The 20,796-nt window shown below is 32.7% G+C and overlaps 1 protein-coding gene across 5 annotated transcripts in view; it reads right to left on the reverse strand.

Annotated features, from left to right (window-relative positions):
- Positions 1-6,461: 6,461 nt before the first annotated feature.
- Positions 6,462-20,796, reverse strand: part of LOC140774957 (uncharacterized) — a 38,285-nt gene continuing 23,950 nt past the window's right edge. For 2 of the 5 annotated variants that reach the window (XM_073118177.1, XM_073118160.1), the window contains 11 exons: positions 18,361-18,473; positions 18,197-18,268; positions 17,976-18,100; positions 13,346-13,421; positions 13,166-13,227; positions 12,093-12,197; positions 10,705-10,780; positions 8,674-8,786; positions 8,380-8,439; positions 8,199-8,303; positions 6,462-6,982 (listed from right to left, as the gene is read on the reverse strand). In XM_073118177.1, coding sequence (XP_072974278.1) covers position 6,982; positions 8,199-8,303; positions 8,380-8,439; positions 8,674-8,786; positions 10,705-10,780; positions 12,093-12,197; positions 13,166-13,227; positions 13,346-13,421; positions 17,976-18,100; positions 18,197-18,268; positions 18,361-18,473 — 908 coding nt within the window. In that variant the 3' untranslated portion in view covers positions 6,462-6,981. Of the gene's footprint in view, positions 6,983-8,198; positions 8,304-8,379; positions 8,440-8,672; positions 8,787-10,704; positions 10,781-12,092; positions 12,198-13,165; positions 13,228-13,345; positions 13,422-17,975; positions 18,101-18,196; positions 18,269-18,360; positions 18,474-20,796 lie in introns of those variants that run through there. The other 3 variants (XM_073118168.1, XR_012106675.1, XM_073118187.1) reach the window with 3 other exon arrangements.

Consider the following 20,796-nt stretch of genomic DNA (forward strand, 5'->3'; position numbering starts at 1 on the left):
ATATAGTGTATAAGTTTGAGGAATAGTCAGACATATTTATAGCAGTTACTATCAGCATTTATTTGTTGGAGCCCAATACCTTCAACTAATTTCTTTTTTATTCATAAATGAAGTTGGTTATTATTTGTAAATATGAAAGAATGAGGAGCAGGAAGGTAAATTTGAAAAAGGGGTGATAGTAACTACTATAAATATATTTATGAAGAAGGAAAATTTTACATATTGAACAAACTTTCTGTCAGCTTTGGTAGATATGAAATTTAAACATTTTATTTTTATTTATATCTATACTCTACCATATGGAATGTTTGGGGGGCAAATGAGAATGCTTGAGGCCCGACCTATCCATGTTATGTTCACTAAATCCTATTCTAATAGACTCAGTTTGTATTAAATTATATGGCAAACATCTATGAGCTCGATTATGGAAGTATGATATTATTTAGCAAAATTTGTTGTAGGTCGAGCCCCGTGATTTATTGGATATGTACGAAAAATATCCTGTCGTTAGATCAGTTAGTTAAATTTAATCAAATCTCTGAGTTAAGTTAATTATACTGAAAATTTTATAAAAATACCCTCAACCAAATCATATTAAGGGCACTTAAGTCATTTTAGAAATAAGGGCAATGTAGTCATTTTATATCTCTATTTAACGGAATATGCTTATGGTGTTAGTTCAAATCTAACCCAGGATATATTTTTTGCACATATTCGCTAAATCGACTCGATTTATAAATAGTGAAAATATAAGGTGTAAATTATAATTACGTTATAAAGTAGGGTGCTATATACAAATTTCCCTATTATGTACAATGTATTTAGGAATTATTATTCTGCTATGAACCTCTAATTCGATCTGTAACGGTTCTGAAACTTAGATCTTAGCTTTTGATAGTTATCTAATAGCTAAATGAATGCTAGGGTTAGTTCTTAGTGTGAAGAGGGAGAAGTTGTTGTGGAAGAGGAGGGACAGAAGTTAAAAGAGGTCGACCAAAGATATAAAGCTAGAGTCAAGGGAGAGAAGGATATAAAGCTAAAATTAATTCCAATAGCAAGATCATCATCCTCGTACTCCAATTAAGGTTTTATCCACATATATATAGAGGCTCACCTTAAGAATTCATCAACTAAATTAAACAACTCTAACAAATCCAAACAAATCCAAACAAATCAACAACTAAGTTAAAATCCTAATAAACCAACAAAACTAGTCTTCCTTATATTCTCAGATTAACCCTTCGTTTCACTACAGATAGATTCCGAATGGAGAAGTCATGAATATCAAAGTTATAAATCTCGAGGTTGGCGACCTTATCTAACTAGTTTTGATATTATTTGGATATGTGTAGAACATTCTGCAAATAAAATCCTAACAACTCGTTAACTGTAATGCACACTTTTTGGCATATCATATAACCCCATTGAACATACTCTAACCTATATATGGGTCTGGTAGGATCAAAACACACTTTATAGAGACAAAAATAAGAGTTAGTATGGAACTTGCCATGGAATAATTTCTATAGAAAGATCTGACTCTAGGGTAGGTCTATTAAAAAGCCTGTGCGCTCGTTAAGAGCCCAGTTTGAGCTCAACTCAAGCTCTAAATGAGCCTATAGCCGAGTTTATATTTTTATCTGTAATATATTATCGAGCCGAGCTGGAGCTAGCTCGCTTGAGCTCCGCTCAATTATGCTCAATATTGTAGATTTATATATATTCTTTCATTGTTAGAAAGGTTTTTTTTAGCCTTTTCATTCTCGTCTTCAATCAAATCATCTCTCATCTTGTCTACGGACTTCATAACACATGAAAGCTACCTTATACCCAATTCTCCCGTTAGCCTTTTCTCGAATTCTGATGGCATCATCCTCATCCTTATAGGATTTCAGCGCCGACCCACCTCTTTCTTCTCATTCTTTGTCAAAGCACGACTATGGGTTTGTGTGGACGGAGGAGTGAATTAGATCTACAATGAGATGCCAAAGCAAGATCCTCAAGAAGTTTGGCTCAGTTGCATGCTTCATCCATTCTGTGTGATTTTTTCCCCTTCTCCCTCATCCTCATGATGTTTGACTCCGGAGCAAGATTCTCTCACCCATTCAGCTTTTGAGTCAAGTTCGAGCCTCATTAAGCTGGAGAAGAGCCGAGCTAAGCTAAGCATTTCTAGCTCGAATCGAGCTTGAGCTAAGAAAATCTAGTAATCAAGCTGAGCTGAATTGGGCCTTGATCAGCTGCCAAAGAGGCCCCTAAGAAAAGGCTTGGTAGACTCTCATGAAGGAAATCATAAATCTTTAGCTTTGGCCTGCTTATCAAAGTCAGGCCCCCACCACAAGTCACCCCCAACCTATTAGCCCAAATTGCCACCTACAATATCTAAGAAACAAGTTGATGGTGAAATGAGCTCAAGAGAGTATTAATGTTACAACATACTTCTATAATCAAATTTGAAAATCATAGAAAAATTTGCTCAACATCTGAGAATAACAAAGAATAAGTTAGCAACACAAAGAAGTAGTCTCAAACTAGGAATCCTCCATGATTCATATGGAGTCCCCTTAGCTAATAACAGAGTTGATGCCCTAGCCATATCTCAAATAACCCTTCATGCCCATGAAGAGTGAGGCCCAGCCTTGGCAACCCAAGGATCAAGGTTACCATATTTTGATTTCATTATGTGCACCTATGTTATGTCCTCACTATTAAATACATTCTTACCCATATGAGTAAACTTGCTCATTCTTCTTAAGCCCCTAATAGCTAGGGGCCCCTCAGATTTACATGTAAGGAGAGTCTCCTAATTATTCAAGTGTAAGCCTAGCTTGGAAGCACTCTTCTCCCATAGAAGCTTATGGCTAGGCTAGAGAGTGATCAAGGACAGAATCAAGAATCCAAGAAAAGGAAAGCCAAAAAGTTGGAATAACACTCAACTTTGTGGAAGCCTGGCTTTTGTTCCACTCTGTTAATCAGCTCTTCCTAGGCATCAACTTTAATACAATTAAAGAAATTTTTTGTGTCAAAGGTAAATAAAAGGGAATTGAAGCTACCTTCCGACAACCTAAGCTTCCTATAGATCCTAACCTGAATAGGTGGAGGCAACGAGGGAGTAAAATTAACCACATACTTATCACAATTATCATCCGATTAGTCAATAGAAAAACTCCTAGAGGCATTGCCAAAAATCAATATATCAAGGTGAGTGATACTCCGCCTGCCATTAGACAGAAAAATTATAAATGATCTGACTAATAGATGCCACATTAAGTAGGGATGGAAGGACTTGGGAAACTAACATGAAAGGTAGAGGGATAGAGAATCTGAACGGTTTTCGAATGCATTCGAACGATCAAAAACACTCCTCTATATGTGCGAACACTTTCAAATGATGCAGAGTGCGTTCGAACGGCCAAAAATACTTATCTATATGTGCAAACGGTGCATTCGAACGCCTTGAAACACATTTCGAACGCGTGAACTTAAATTTTTTAAATTTTAAATATTTTATATCAAAACTTATAGATATACTCATATATATATATATATATATATATATATATATATATATATATATATATATATATATAAATACCTCGAATATTTTATATATATTTGCCAATACTAAAATTTAACATCAAATAACTTCCATATAGGCCCTTGGAGAATTAGAGAGATTGTAAATGCCATTGTTTAATCTTTGCTGGATTTTATTAAGTTTGATCAATCCTAGCCCGGATAATGTAATGTAAGCACGAGTTTGCTCTTTAAATAAAAAATATTTTAATATATAAATATTTATTATTTGACTCCTTGCATTTTACTAAAAAAATCCTTGACTTAATTTTATCATTACATGGAATAGAGAATATTTTTTTCTTCTGAAAAAAATAATTTCTAAAATACATTTCATTTGACTTTAAATTTTAATTTTTCATTTATTTTTACTTTAATCTAAAAAACTCATTTAGGAGTATTAAAATCATTTTGCATTTATAATTATTTTAACTCATCATATAGTATCCAACCTTTTTTTTAAAAAAAAAAATCAGCATAGTGTTTTTGAGTCATTTTAAATAAAATTCAAGATCAATAATAAATAATCATCCATATGATGGGGTGTGAACTATAATAAAAGAAAAGTGGAGAGTGTTTTTCATATATTTCTCTAGCTTTTTAGTTGGTCTAATATGTTTACTCTCAGCTATTATTTTTAACATTTTTGTAGCTTTAATTGATTTGGTCCCTATCCTTTATTATTAAGTTTGAGATGTCTCCCTTGGTGCTTTCTTTCCTACTCTGTTGTTTGCTGAAATAAAAGTTCAATCTATGAATTTCTTCTCGACCAAAAGTAAATAAATAACAAACTCTAGCTTGACTGAAATCAAGTTTAAATGAGAATATATATATATATATAGACAAATACTTCAATGCACCTTTAAAAATTATAATCTTAATTCAACGGCTATAATGGCTAATTTTCATACCCGGTATTGATTTTTCGGTATCGGTTCCAAAACCACATTATGTGAGAAAAAGAATATATTAGTTAAGAAGATTTAATTACGTGTGCCTAACTTTCCAGTTTTCTTATTATACTCTTGAAGATCTTAACCATTAGATCTCTATCAAACTGATTGATAAACATTTAACTTTACTTTACGGTACGGAAAAAGTGTTTTTTCTTGTTTCGTTAAGATTTCTCTCTTAAATATAATTATGCTTTAATTATAGGAGATATTATTTAATATTAAATAATTTAAATTTAATTATTTGGAGATAAACTTTAATTTAAATATAATTCTCTATCTCTATCTATTAAAATTTAATTTAAATCAATCTTAAACTAATGAGAGATATATGTAAATAATAAAAAATAATCAAAAAGATAAAATGTAATTAAATTTTCATCGAGTTAATTATAAAAGATATCAATACCCTTATTTTGATATATATACATTACTCTTAGTTAATGATATATATGTCTTTTACTTGATAAAATATTAAGATAATATAATTGTCAAAAAATAATATGCAAAATTATATATCTAAAAAAAATTACCTACTGAACCATTAATATCTTTCATTCCTATTATACCCTTAAAGATCTTAGCCATTAAATCTTTATCAAATTAATAGATAAAGAATTAACTCTATTGCAGGGAAGAAACCCTCATATATATATATATATAGAGAGAGAGAGAGAGATCAAAGTTAAATAAACATACTTTTATGCTTCATATTTGATTTGAATTTATCTCAAATTATTCTTAACAATCGACTCATTAAAGCTTAGTGTTCTCCTAGAGTTGTTATAATCTCTTTTTTTTTTTTTATCTTTTGAGAGAGAAACTCAATCTCGATTATTTGAACCTTCTTAGGATCAGTTTTATTCGGATTCCGACCACCCCTTTAAAAGATCCGATAAGCTCATATAAATATTCGACCCAATTAAAGCACATCTCCTAATTCCAATAGGATTAAAAAAAAATTTAATTTTAATTATTATTATACACGACAAAACCAAAGATTGTCTATCCGTTAGTGACACCGCCCCACCGCCAATGACAACTAATGATTAATCCTTTTTTCGAATAGCCAATTCCTATTCCTACTCGGATTTCGATTCTTATTCTGCTTTCTATTCTTCGACACTATCGATATATCTATATATCAAACCACGACCTTCTATTTCTCTTATCCAATTATTCCGATAACAAAGCCTATTCGCACAAGGAATAGCAACTTCTATTCTTCTTCGCCACCTTTTCTTTTTCTTCTTCTCTCTTTTCCATCTCTTTCTCAAGATCAACAAGAAGAAGATGAGAATAAAACGTTGCACCGAAGCTGCAGCAGCTCACATCAACCTCCTCCCTCAAGATCTCATCGTCGAAGTCGTCGTAAAAATCGCGACGGCTTCGCCGGCTCCTCTACGCGACATCGTTAATCTAAGATCATCGTACGAGATCGATCGAATTGAGTTTATAGTTTGTTTTTAGTTCTTCTTCGTTTTCCTTTTCTTTTTTTTAAGCTCCGTTCATGTCTGCATGCATGCACCATCCATTTAGGTGCAAGATGATGTACGAGGCGTCCAAGTCGAGGGAGGTCGGCCGGCGGCTGGCGGTGACGAAGGAGTGGATGCTGCATTGGTGGAACAAAGAGAGGTTCTTGGATTTGCTACGGAGCTGCGCCGAGAGTGGGAATCTCGAAGCTAGCTACATACTTGGATTGGTAGTTATTTATTTCACACCCTACATTGTGTTTATTTTGGTTTATGACCTCTCTTTTGGCGTCTAAATTATAGTATAAAAAAATGGAGGGGTCGAATTGAAAATAGTGAAAAGGTAGAGCGTAAATTGGGTTCTTAGAATCAATTGATCTGAATCCATGTGTGTGGAGAGAATTGATTCTCTATCACACCATGTTATATATGAAATTAACAAGCACATAGAGTCCCACAGGAATAGAAGAACTTGAGATATTTCTTTCCTCCATTGTACTTATATATATACGTGTGTATATATATATATATATAGTAACAACTTAGATACTAGCACATACTCCTGTATAACGTTGGTTACACTTATATTGTGCTATTTCTCCAGGAAGAATTCTACAACAGAAGAAGGAAGAGCTCTGGAGTTCGCCACCTTTATCGAGCAATGGCTGGCGGTCACTGTGTTGCGGCGTACATGATGAGCATCATCTTGCTCCACAACCCTCAGACGCAGTCTCTCGGCATGAAAATATTAGAGAGGATTGCAACAGCTAACGATGCTTCTGATGCATCTGCAACCATGGAATCTGAAAGCTTCAACATGCATAAGATCAGGGCATTGAGGAAGAAGGCAGCATCTATGATGAGGAAAGTAACCATGGAGAGATGGCCACTAGAGCCTCGAGTTCCGTGCGCAGATCATTTTTGTGGGAAGGTGGTAAAGATGGGAGGCCCGGATGCATGGTGGGGTGAAGAAGAGATGAGATTCTGTAGTCAGCAATGCAGATGGAAGCATGAGTACTACAAGTTCTTTGAGAAGATTTAAAAAAAGGTTATTATACACTCGAAAGCAATAACAACAAACAACAACAAAGTCTTTAGTTTCAACTATTTGGCATCAGCAAAAGGGCATCCAAATGGACGAGGCCCCTTTCAACTCTAGGAGATGTTACTCGACAACACTGTCTACAATAGATTGGTTCTCATTTTTTTGTCTTTTGTTGCCAATCTTTAGGCTTTTGTTGAAGTATACAGTGTTAAGCATTACTCTTCTTATGTAAATTCATTTTCAATAAAACTCTAACTCAGATATTTTCGAACTTATGGGACAAAAGAAGTTTGACTACATTTCAAAAATAGCAAAATAGAGAATAAATTAAGATAAGTAAAAGATAGGATAGATATATTTATAAAATGCTTAAGTCCTTATTTACTCGTGGAATATGAATAATCTTCTTTTGGAATAAGTCTCCTTGGTCTGATATAGTAATTAAATAAGTTAGCTTTTTCTAGTATATTACTTCATCATTCTCTCCTTTTATTTCATATAACTTTTAAAAATCAATTTAATAATAATCCAAAATTATTATTTTGCTCCTACATTAGACAACACCTAATTATTACTGCTACTTTACATCCAATTAAGGATATTTTGGTCATTTAGCTTAATATATCACTAATTCCTACTGCAAATTTGTTATTCTTTATTATATTAATATTGACTTTATGTCATATCAAATATAATTACTATTTCTTATATAAGTATTCAACTAAATAATAAAATAGCTTATAATGGCATTAGCTTTTTTCTTCTAGTATTAAAAATTAGAATATTTTTTTAAAAATTGACCTAATTCCATAAGCGTAAATACACATATTCGTTGTAAAATGACAATTAAACATAGACATGTCATATATATAATTCCACCAAATTGAGAGGGACATACATGCAAACCTCTAAGTAGTATAAAGAGATGCATAAACAATCCATCTTTTGGCAGAGGATTTATGCAAAAGATTTGGAGATGGATATAAGGAGTTCACTTAGAGATACCCCACTACTATAAGTAACAGAAAATGAACAAGACTGGTGCACACTGCCTTATGCTCAAGAAAGTAGCATAGAGAGGGAAGCATTAGAAATCAAAACAGACGTAACTTACCAAATTTTAATATGAAAGTTGAAATGGCTACAATAACTCACCAGAAAATGAAGTCACTGAGCTGGCCGATGCGTGTTCTTTGACTGCTTCTGCTAATTATATATGCACTGCCTTCTACATCAGCACTAGTGCAATTCATCAGGTGCCTGCACAAAATGCCATTTGCTCAAATGCCCTTCAAGACATTTTTCTTTATTTAGAGTAAGTATTTTATGAAGCTACCATGTGAAATGATCTTCACAGCAGATGGAACCCCAGATGATAGAGAGCCCAGCTTCCTTCCTAGAGGAGAAAATGCCAGTAAATGGAAAAGGACAAGCAAAAGTATAAACTTAGATCCAAGATATGATTTTTATGATGCTATAAAATTTCGATCATTTTTTATTAGAGAAAATTATGTTTTATGTCTTAAGTATAAAACTTGATTGCAGAAAAACATTTTAAAGCATCTGACACTAACAGTGTACTTGATGTTTCTTAGAAATGATAGCCAGTATCAGATAGGAGACTGCATACCATGTGGCAGTGTACATATTGTAGAACTTGTCAAATGCCTTATCAAGACAATGATGGCAAACTAGAAGATCCCTTATATCCATAACATTGCATGTTGATTTACAACATTTCACCTGAACAAGCGCAACAATTCAGTTGATTAATGCACAAACTTGGCAAATGGAAAAATAAACAGAAGACATATGGTTAAAATGTTTATGTCCAACAAAATGAGCCCCTTAAATTTCCTCTCCCAAATGGGAAGGAGAAAATCTTCGCAATACGGAAGAATTGCTGCACTAACCAATATATTAAAGCTCCAAAAAGGTTTCTAGTTAAACTTACTGTGCTATGGAATCCTTAATGAAAATCAACAAATAGACATCTATTTAAGCAGCTAACTAATAGAGAATTGAGATGATCCAAAGAACCAGAATGATGAATTTACAAGGAATAGATTCTCAAATGGACATATGACTACAAGAAGAAAAGTGAACCAAAAAAATATAGTGAGAAAAAACAATAGCTAGAAGAAACTGAAAAGAAGTGTTTCACAAATCCACCATCTCGTGTATAAATGGTAATGCAATAATTAATAACACTAATTATAATCAGTAAAACCTATAAATAGAATAATAAAGCAGCAGTGAACCTAGTCCTATATTCTGGACCACTTATCATCATCAGTATTCAGTAATTCTGCATATAAGAGAGAAGGATGAGCCAGTTTGTGAAAAATGGAGTTCAAGCGCAATTCAAGTTTATCTCCTGTTGAGCCTGCTCCAAACTAAGTTGTCTGAATGTGGATACAAGTTCAAGCTCAATTACAGCATGAGGCCAAATAAATCTCGGTTACTTCATCTTCGACTCAATGTAGGTTAATTAAATTGTTCTATATTAAGTTATTTACTGCAATAAAATATACCATATCTGGAATCTATTGATAATGAAGGTTCTTTTACCACAGTACTCAATAACCACAAATCAATATTAAGATACAATGGTGTCAGAATCTTACATCATGCTAAGAACACACATATATCTGGAATGATGGTATAACAACACATTCAGGTATCTTGCGGTAATGCGGCTATTAAAGGCTTTTGTGTCAGTATAACACTTTCAGAAGCTTGCTCAGACAACTTACAAGGAATGAGATTATCATCGAGGTCAACTATAACATGAAGATTCCTCATAGGAACACAGTAAGAGTTGATTATTGGGTCAGACCCGCCCAAATCCGGCACAAACCTGCCTTGTTTTAACTAGACTAAACCTAGCTCGGGCTGAGCCCGAAATGTTAATGGGCAACATAGTTAAGTCTTTACTCACTCGGCTTAGCTCGGAAGCCCAACCCACTAAGCTCACCCGTGGCCTAACCCTTTATGTCTGTCTATTCTCATTGTATTTTAATCTCACATTAGTTATATTATAAATAAGACATCAATATATAAGTATATTCTTATGAAAGAAAACTAAAATATTTTCATGGTGACCCATTACGCTTGGCCGAATTAGATATAATTTTTTTAAATCTGGCCTATTATAATAGGCTTGTTATGCCCGATTTAGGCCCGACATCTCATGGGCTAGTAAGCAGTAATGGACTATAGTATTTTAGCCCAACCTAGACCTAGCCCAGCCTGAGTGATTGGTAAGTAGGGCTGCGAAAAAATATAAGCCCGATCGACCTAAAAACTTGGTCCAAACTTGGCCCCACTCGCCCGATGATCACCTCTAATTATAGTGATTTGCCTAAGGCCTCAAATAACATGCACCAAAAGCCTATTCTTAGTCACCAATTATCTCTTGACCGCGGCAGGTCATAATAGCTAGTAAGAATACTATTAATTCTTCACTAAGAATTTGTAGGTTATGATAAATGTTGGAATTTGCTCCCACTTAAAAAGGAATTCCTGCTGGACCTAGACTAGAAAAAAAGGCACATCAGGGAATTCAATGACTAAGAACTCTAGTTCTCAAATAGATATCAAAATCAATAAAAAAAAACAGTACCCGTATTGCACATGCAGAGAACACCATGATTCTTACCAAACGTCGCAGCTTGTATGAGTAGAATCTCTGATGGGAAGAGTGTGCACATATATGTGCATTCAAATGACCTGCACTGGATGAAATATTCAAACAAAATTGATGATTAGTATAAAAAGTAAACCGGGTACAGCTTCTAAACAAGGATAGAAGTAGAGATCAGTACAAAGCAAGTAAATTGTATTCTGATTATGTGATTTTGTCATGTAACTAAGATAATGAAAGTGCCCTTAATGTTACTGAGATTTTGTAAAACTACCTTTCTATTTCACTCATATTATTTGGGGATGAGAAGGATGCTGGCACAATAGAGACATGTAGAAGAGAAAAAAAAAGTCCTAATAGAAATGTGAAGTACTTCGGTAAGTCAGATGCACCTTTCTGTAGTAACAGTAAGATGATTTTTTTTTTTTCAGTTTGGAGAGCTGTTCAGAATCATGATATTTGTTTATTTTTGAAAATATAATTAAGCTAAGAGAAGAGATCATGATTCTTCTGTACAAATAGCAGAATTTGAGCCCATGAACTGATATTTGATGGACATTGGAGGAAATAAGTGACAAACCTACAGAATAGCTTTTTCGTGACATAGCCACTCATACTTACTTTTGAGCATTAGCATTGGTCATTTTTTATGACAGAATATGTTGGTTTCTAGAGGCAATCAATTGCTCAACAAAGGAACTAAGAAGACAAAGACACATTTTTATGCTGCATATATTATAAGGTCTCCATAAAGAAGTTACCAACTGTGATTCACAAATACTCAATTAGAGGGCACTGAGAGACTCGAGTTTCTTCTCATAGTGAAAATTCATTTCAATTCATTTATTATAAGATCTAATCAGTAGAGGACTCACTTTTGAGGATTCAAGATGTTCGAACCTCCTAGATATTATTGCATTCATTACTATCTTCAGGATTATTTTAACTGCCTTTCACTTGTATGAGGAATCCAATTATTTGGGGTGAACCATACAAGCATAACTACAGGCCTCAAACTGCAATCTATTTTCCCACCATAAACTGATTCTCTCTGGTTATATTTCCATTTTTTCCTTCACTAATTTAAATTAATGAAATAAAAGAATTGCTTTCTCATTGTTGTTCAGATCAAGTTGGCATTACAGCATTAGAGCTGATATATTCATTTTGGTGGTTTTCTCGTTCTATACTCCAGACCCCAAATCAACAGATTGACAAAAAAATGAAAAACTTTCCTCATATTTACAGAAGAGTCAGCAAGAAGTAAAGAAAGAGAACAGCATGAATATTTTCAGATATTGTAAGTCATACATATGAATACACTATCTGAAATTCTGGATATCAGTTTACAAATCGAATGAAATATAAAATATCAAAAATCTTTTGAGGACAGGAACTTAAACCTGTCGCAGAAGACCATGCTACAATCAAGGCATAATGCCAAACTTGATGAGCCATGACATGTATTGCACATTGCAGTAGATGAACCTTTTCCAATTCCTTGACATCTATTGAAAAGAAGAGCTCAAATAAATTCAAATAGCATCAATGCAAGAAAAATGTTAAAAAAGAAGAGCTCAAATAAATTCAAATAGCATCAATGCAAGAAAAATGTTAGACCATATGTCAAATAGTATCCTCCTCATATCACCTCGAGACATTTTTAAAATACCCAAGATACGAATTTTAGATTAAACAAGTGGAGTTTTATACTTTTTTTCACAAGTAGGTAAAAGTCAGCACCTCCTAGATAGATGTTATGTTAATTCATCAATTACTCTAAAACTTGAGCTGATAAAAAAGGATACATTAATCTTTTATACTCTAAGGTCTCATTTACTTTAGGATAAGATCAATTCTAGAATATGTATTCTTCTTTGTTATTTCTAAAATGAGGTCTTTATTATTAAAATAACTATTATTATATTTACTTGTATTTTAAAATAAGAGTGTAATAATTAACTTTAATGTGATATAAAGTGAAGAAAAAAATGGGGTAAAGGTATTTTATAAAAAAAAACTATGAATACCCTTTGATTTGATATAAAGTAGGTTAATGGGATAGATATGAAGAGTAAATTAGTAATTATGTTGATGTGTTGTATAAGATATAATTTTGATTAATAGTATTTGTATTCTAGAATAGGGTTATTATAATATTTAACTATTATTCTAATATAAGGAATTGTATTTCAGAATAAGAAAAAAGTTATTCCCGAAGTGAACGAAGGCTAAAATTATTATTAGGGTTCTGACTAGACCAAATGACTTTATTTAAAAAGATCCTTGCATGATCCTTGACAAGAAGTAGGAACTAAGAAGTATGGCTAGAAGGATATAAGTAGACAAATAAACCAACCGAGAGTAGTTATGAGCCATGCTCGAGCTGGTAAATATTAGCTAACATTAGCATTCTCCAAGTTAATGCAAGTTGTTCTAGCAAAGAAAATGAAAGCAATAAAAAAAATCAAACAACCTTTTGTATAAAGCACGTAGATCTCCAGATATTGAACTAGACCGGTGGTTGGAAAGTTGTTCCTAACAATGAAACAAATATACTGAGTCATGTACTTCTCTATGTATGATCAATCTCCAATAATTGTAAGCAATTGAATATGAAGCCTAAACTATTGAAAAAAAAAAAAGGATGCTAAACCTGGTTGCATTGTCTGGAAAACCCTACATTCACCAAACAGTCCTCGGCAAGGTGTCCAGGTTTTTGACATTTCCAACTAATAAGAAAGTGCAAAGTTTAGCCGAAAAAAATAAGAAGATAGAGAGCAATCAGATTAAAATATGCAAATCATATTTGTGAAATGAGGAGTGCAAAAAGAAAGAACATCTATGAGCTGCTTTATGATGTACTGTTTTTTCTTCTATAATTCTAGGGGAAAATACATTTTAACCCATGGTAGAAAGGCCAAAATCCAAACTTGCCTCCTTGAACTTTCATGTGTGTTAACCATTTTGTAGTTCTAATCTTATTATATGATATATATTGTTGCTAACAACTTAAGTTTTTAGGGCAACCTTATTTAACATGGAATCAGCTTGGTTTTCTGAAGGACTAGAGTTTAAACGTTGTTTGGTTTTCTAAAGGCTCATGTGAGAAAACATATTAAAGGATATGATATATACTATTAGTTTGTTACCTGTCAGCTTAATTTTTTAGGTCAACTGGTGATATAACAGATATATGTGCAACTATTAGTTTTTCTGTTCAAAATTTATAGTGAACATAATTTCCCATTAAGAAAAAACACTTTTTTTACCATTTTGCCCTATATATTATCTCTTTTGGAATATTTGCAATGTCTAAAATGTAAAAGTAAGAAAGATTGAGATGAAATAAGTATAAGACAAATGGATTTTCACAGAAATATTTTCTAATTAGTTGTGTAAACATAAAGGGCATGTTGGTATTTTCATATAAAATTCATGTCTATCAAGCAGTTACATAAAGATTAAAACTACAAGGGGTTGAGTGACATAAACAGAAGTTCAAAAAGGCATTTACCCCCTGTGATTAGGCCTAAATTCACTTTATGCCTTGGTTTTATTTGTGTCAATTTACTCTATTGTGGTCCAGAGTAAACTGTAACAGTTACTTGTTTCAACATATTTAACCAAACTATAGATCAAATTTATAATTTCTCGTTGGAAACAAAGTTGTAGAAAATTAAATAAGCTTTCGAGCACATCTTAAATCTCTCTTGGACTAATTGATTGTCATGACATCAACATACATATTTTCAGAATAATATCAATCAGATTTTAGATAATAAAAATATGACAAATACATTTAACATATATATTTTTGTCATATATTTCAATCGTATTTTAGATGTGCTAGAAAGCTTAATCAATCTTTTACAACTATCTCTAATAAATATCTTCAAACTCGACCTATAGTATAGTAAGATATAATGAAAAAAATAACGGTTTCAATTTGGATATAACCATATGCGGGTAAAGTGATACAAATACACTATAGGAGGTTGAGGTGAATGCAGGCCTACCCATATTAGGGTAAAATATAATTTCCCCTAAATTTCACATGTTACAAGACTTTCCAAATCAAGCTATTGTCTTTATGTAAGAATTTAGAAGCAATGAAGCAACAATCAGAATGAGTACAAAGTACAGGAAGGTGGTTTTACCCTCTATTGCATCAAAGACATTATCTTAAATGTCCAATCTAAGAGTGCTTACTTTTCAAGCAATAATAGGACAATTTCTTAACAAAGGAAAATGCAATTCCTTGAACCCAAGGAGAAATAGGAACAAGAAAAAAGCCAGATGAATTATTTTCCTTCATAAGTAAAGAAAATTACTAAAACAATAGAAATCCTGATATTTGAAGTAATAGACACCTAAATTGCTGATGTACAAGTTCTTCCGACTTACAATAACAATGACCAATTGCTTTGGAACTGAGAAATATACAAGTTCTATTATAACAAATTTACTTCAAAGCAAAAACAAAGCAAAGTACTGTAAAAGCAGAAGAAGTTTCAATATATCTAAATACTAATATAAAAGTAAAATTGTTAGTCCAATTCTATGTAATGACAAGTTTGTAGATATAAAATACTTAGAAAAATGATGTAAAATATAGAAAATTAGAAATAATATATGATCAAGTCACATTACCTATGGAAGAAGTGTACATGTAAAGAGAATCCAAAAGGGAATCAATTTATGTATAACAAAAAAGTTATTTTCAGCATTTGTCACAGTGAAATCAGAAGCTGCTACAGTAACAGTGAACAGTATGGTGAACAATTGCAGATAAACAGTGAATTTCAGACTTGATTTAGAACTTGGATTTTCCTATTATAATTTACCTAATCTGAACCGGAGCTGAAAAAAGGCTATGGAGAGTGAGATTAGGACTTGGACCTTTCTTTTTCTAAGTCTCCTATTCCTAATAGGAGATTCTTTGTATTCCTAATAAGAGTTGCATCTAGTCCTAATAGGATGTGGTTCCCATGCCTATAAAAGAGGACGAGAGGCTAAGGGACTCTATCCAACTCATGCCATGGTTTTCATAAGCATAGGAGCCTGGCCTGGAACTCCCCTACTATTGGAATTGCATCCGGGCCTTTATATTCATTTAATGATATATGGTCAAATAATGAGATATAAACTATTTTCTTTTAGGTGGACTTGACCAACTCACAGCTCATAGCAGAAAAAAGGCTGATTTGATTTTTGCATAAGCAAGTCCATCAATAGTCATGGTAATTGGATCAAAAGTGGCCACCTGTGGATAGAGATGTTTTCCCACTGATTGATAGATATACAGGGGAAATAATTTGGCAAGCAATATCTGATACTGGAAATGAAGCTGTCTTCTACGGGAGTAACTTCATCAGATAGGCCGGAGTGAGGGAGCCCTGTAATATATATATGCCAGATTGGTGTTGGGACCAGTAGCAAAATAGGATAGCAATAGCGATGGAGGTCAACAATATGCCGCTACCAGAGATGCAAGATCAGATGGGGGGTGCTTTCTCCATCTCCCGCCCAAGGGAACTTCAAGTAAATCATCTACGAGTTCTAGGATCCCTCGCAAACATATTCCATGTCTATTGTGAGGAGAGTCTTCTACATATATCCAAGTATTAAGCTACATCATAGATTGACCATCGAGCACCAAAGGAGCTGAACCGAGTCTATATTGACACCTATTACTAGCATAAAGAGTTTGAGGAGCAATCCGTAGCGATGTACTATGAATCAGATATTGAGGCAATCTAATCAAGTAGTTAATCAAAACAGACTTCAAACAAGAGATGTGAACTTCAACACTTAAATGAAGGATTATTTAAAGGGTTGTAAATGCTTCTTATTTCTACAAATGATATGATATAGGTTAATCTAGTTTATATGGATCTATGGTTTTTTCCTCTCAACGGACTAAGGTTTTCCACGTTAAAAAAATTATGGTTGTGTGTTTGTTGTGTTTATTTTTCCTATTTTTTCTTGGCTTTACGTTTCCTACTCTTAGTTTTCATTCTCTGACTTGAGCTAAGTTTGAATAGTTTGAATAGGATTAATATTCCTACTTGGTTTTGGTTTTTAAAGTACGATTTTCTAACCCTAGTAGGATGCAGCTTTTCTAGTCTAAATCGAACTTAACATTTGACTTTGATTTGGAATTTTTTTTTTTCATATCTCAAAACCTAGTTGAACTAGGATTTCTATCTCCCCTCCAAAATTTCAAAATGAACTCCTTTATCTTATCTTAAGACTGATGTGTGGGAACTTTCTGTCGACATATATTTGCTTCCACTTTTGACCCTTGGTAGTGCTCTCCTGACTCCTGGTATATATATATGTGCTTTCTGTAAAATAAGCTCATCTTATATGGTGAAGTGCTTCCAAACAACAGTAGTAAATTTGAACCTAGGTGCCACAAAATGGCAACAATAAATAAAGAGTTACTTGTGTTCCTCTTATTTGACTTATTTGGATCATTCTCATTGGTATTATAGCAAGTGTAAAAATCAATTGCTTACAAACTTCATGCCACATTACATCGAAAATAATTATTATTCATACAGATCATCATAAGGATTGATTAGTAATTTCTATCAGAATACTGAGTCCAACTCTTGTTATTCTCTTTTCTGTTTTTATTTGAAACATCTCATTTGGGCAAATGAAAATAAAGTTCTATTGTACGTTTATCATAGAATATGTCAACATCCTGACCTATTATGTAGAAATCAAGTCTTTGTTAATTATTCGTTCTCTTCAACCAGTAGAGTTGATATAAGAATCAATCTCTATCAAGCATAAGGATAAACAGATAAGAAGGTTACATCATCAAATAAGAATAGCATATAATAAAGTATTAAATTATTGGTCGTGAATAACTCTAACTTGTTGTCTCCATATGCCAATTAACTACTCTAAGGGAAAATAACACAAATACCAATATCAAGTCTAGCGAGGGAAGATCTATCCAGCCTAACTCCAATTAGTAAGGAAGTAGTTTCCATGACAAAACTAACACGGATGTAGCATGAAATTAAGACACTTTCTCATGTCACAAAAACTTCTATGACATTAAAGCATAATATATTCCTTACATCCTGGAACTTATATATTTATTGGGAGGTTAATCAGTTAACTGCCTAAGAACCTATGCAGAACTGTTACAACAATTAGATGGCTACCTTATTTACTTAACTATAGGCAATATAACCAAGATAATCAATATTCTTCAAAAGTCTAATTATACTAAGCATCAAGAAAAGATGGCATCCTGAAAGTACCATTTATATGCAAGCAGATTAGAGTCCTTGGTCCCTTGGTGCCTACTGTAGTACCTACCATCCTTCTCTACTTCAGGCATCACTAGCACATCTCTTGATCCAGTGAAGCTACGAGGACCACTTCCCTGTTAGCAAAAGATACAGAAAGTTTCATCTTTTAGTTGAAGAACTCTATTCCATTCATAAAAGGTAGGATGCAGGGGAAGCTATGGATAAGATACCTCAACTAGTGCAAGACCTTGGAGTTTCAGTAGTTCAGTTTTGCAATCCATGCTGCAGATGTCATCACCAGTCTGGAGCAAAACAACATTAATCACATACACACAGGATTGTGCACAGGTAAAAGAAAACGGAAAAAAAATATACTGAGCCTTTTCAAGCTGACCTTGTCACAGATATACTCCCCAAATCGTCCACATATGACACAAACTGGCTCTCCTGGTATAGGGAAACGTTGTTCATGTCTCCCCTTAACTTGATTACCTTCATCCATAGTAGCTGAAAAGATCACTTACATCAAGGTGAAAACAAAGAAATGTTGCCTGTTATATAATCAGATGGCCCTAATATACCCAGAAAACAATCTGCAAACCTTGTCAAAACCTTAAAATACATTTTATGAGCTAAATTGAAGTCTTTTAGCACTAGATGTTGCTGTAGCACATGCAATTTCTCATAGAAATTGGTAGGTATACTTAAATCATACCCCAATTAGATTCTAATTTGATGATTATTCCCCAACTTTTCAAAAGAGGAGCATATTAGGCAAAAACTATTTTCCTTTGATTTTTCAAACTTGAAGCGTAATTTGCATAGATCAACCACCAAAAGGCAAAAGGATATCAAAATTAGATGAAAGACATCCCAAATCAATTTTTTTTATTTTTGAAGTAAGATATGCTCAATACCAAGGTTCCGAAACTCGGTGTTGGTATCGGGATCGGATGTCTAAAAAAATGATGCATACCAGGAAAGACTATTTTTTAATTACGTAAAATTCTAAATATTATTTAATAATGCAGAAATTTTTTTTACAAATTGAGAAAAAATAGTAAGAAAATAAGAAAATAAAACTTACTCAAATATGAAGCCTAAATTTTTTTTAAATGTATTACCTTACTCGAAAGTCAAAACTTTAATGAATACTGAGCTAGCTCTTATAAGTTCATGTGCTCTTCATCATCATAACCACAATGAGTTTGTAATTATGATGTCTAGAGCCTAGTGCTCTAAAAAGTGATTACATCATACTAGTCATATCATATGGATCTTGTTATGTCTAAAAATAATAATAATCACCATATGGATCTTATGTCTGAGAATACTAAAGATAATAACTAGTATATGAATCTTATAACGACTCTAAATAATAAATAGTCAATGTACTATAATCATAGGGAGCAATATCCTTATGACATCGTCGCTAATATGGATATACATCTTTAGTTTTTTTTGTATTCAATCCCTATGTCTTATTAGCTTCTCTTAGTAAATGTAAAAAGAACGATCTCACCACTAAATGTATCATCAGGATCATCAGGGTTAACATTGGTACTAGTAGGTGTACTATCTCTCGCTGTAGAATAACTCGTACCAGCTTCTATCCTCATTGTGGTCTCCACTAATATCTCATTTAAGCATGGGTTATCTCTTTTATCTAATAATTTACCCTCCACTTCTCTGAACCATGGAGCCAAGTAATCTTCTTCATTAAAAACATAATTTAAATCAATCAACTGATCATTTTCTATTTTTCTTCTTAAATTTTTCTCCCTTAATCTCATATTATAATGACAGAAAACTAATTTCTTCAATTTTTCCATTGTCAATCGATTGTATGTTTCGCTGTGAATTAAGGAGACAATAGTCCAATTTCTTTCACACTATGATGAAGACACAATTTGACTTAATATCTTTTTGCTATTGGTGTCAAATTTAGTACCTCCTCCTATCCATAAATAGACCATTATTCAGTTGGACTATTGTGAGATATAGCTGTAACAACTTTAACAGTACCGAATTGTCCAGCTTTCAATCTATATCTCTTCATCTAAATATATTATTGCATACATTTTATAAGAAATTGATTATCTTAAAAATTACAACATGAAACAATTGATAATAAATTATTTAATTGAATCATAGCTTACTTTTTTATCGCAAAGAATTTGTTTATGAATGTCAAGCTCTAACCTGCTGATTACATTCCTAACTCCTAACAAGACTTCAACATTATTACTGACATTTGTAGAGAATTGAAATCTTAGATTAAGAAAATATCTTGTAGAAATTTAAAATCTACAATTTGTAAGCATTTAAATTTCTAAATAGTCAGAAATAAAAGTAAATTAGTAAATTAAAAACATGCATAACAGCAAGTGTATATCTCTATGTAGATGTCTATTCTATCTAGAATCAATCATCTTCCACCACTTTTTATAATTTTTGCCCATATTTTTTTATTAATTCCTTTGTTATATCCATAACCTCATATAAAAAACTCATCTCAGACTTACCGTCACTATCTACAAATCGTAATATCTTGACAAGAGGCTCAATATTGTGGTAACGATTATAGTACTATCCCGAAATGTATTTCTAAAAGCTACGGCCTTATTTGCTTTAAATTCAAGGATCCCTCCGAACTAGTTTAGGGACCTCTAACCTGGTTCAATAACCAAATATTTTTTTTATCATTTTTATAACTAACCAAGTTCACTCTTCAAAAGATCAAGACTAAAAAATGAGATCAACTAATCAAGTTCGAAACTTAGCCTCAAACTAAACAAAGTCTAAGTTCTTTAAAGTTTCACCTAAAATT

Source organism: Typha angustifolia, chromosome 2, assembly GCF_048772165.1.
Source record: "Typha angustifolia cultivar Huaian chromosome 2, ASM4877216v1, whole genome shotgun sequence".
NCBI lineage: Eukaryota > Viridiplantae > Streptophyta > Magnoliopsida > Poales > Typhaceae > Typha > Typha angustifolia.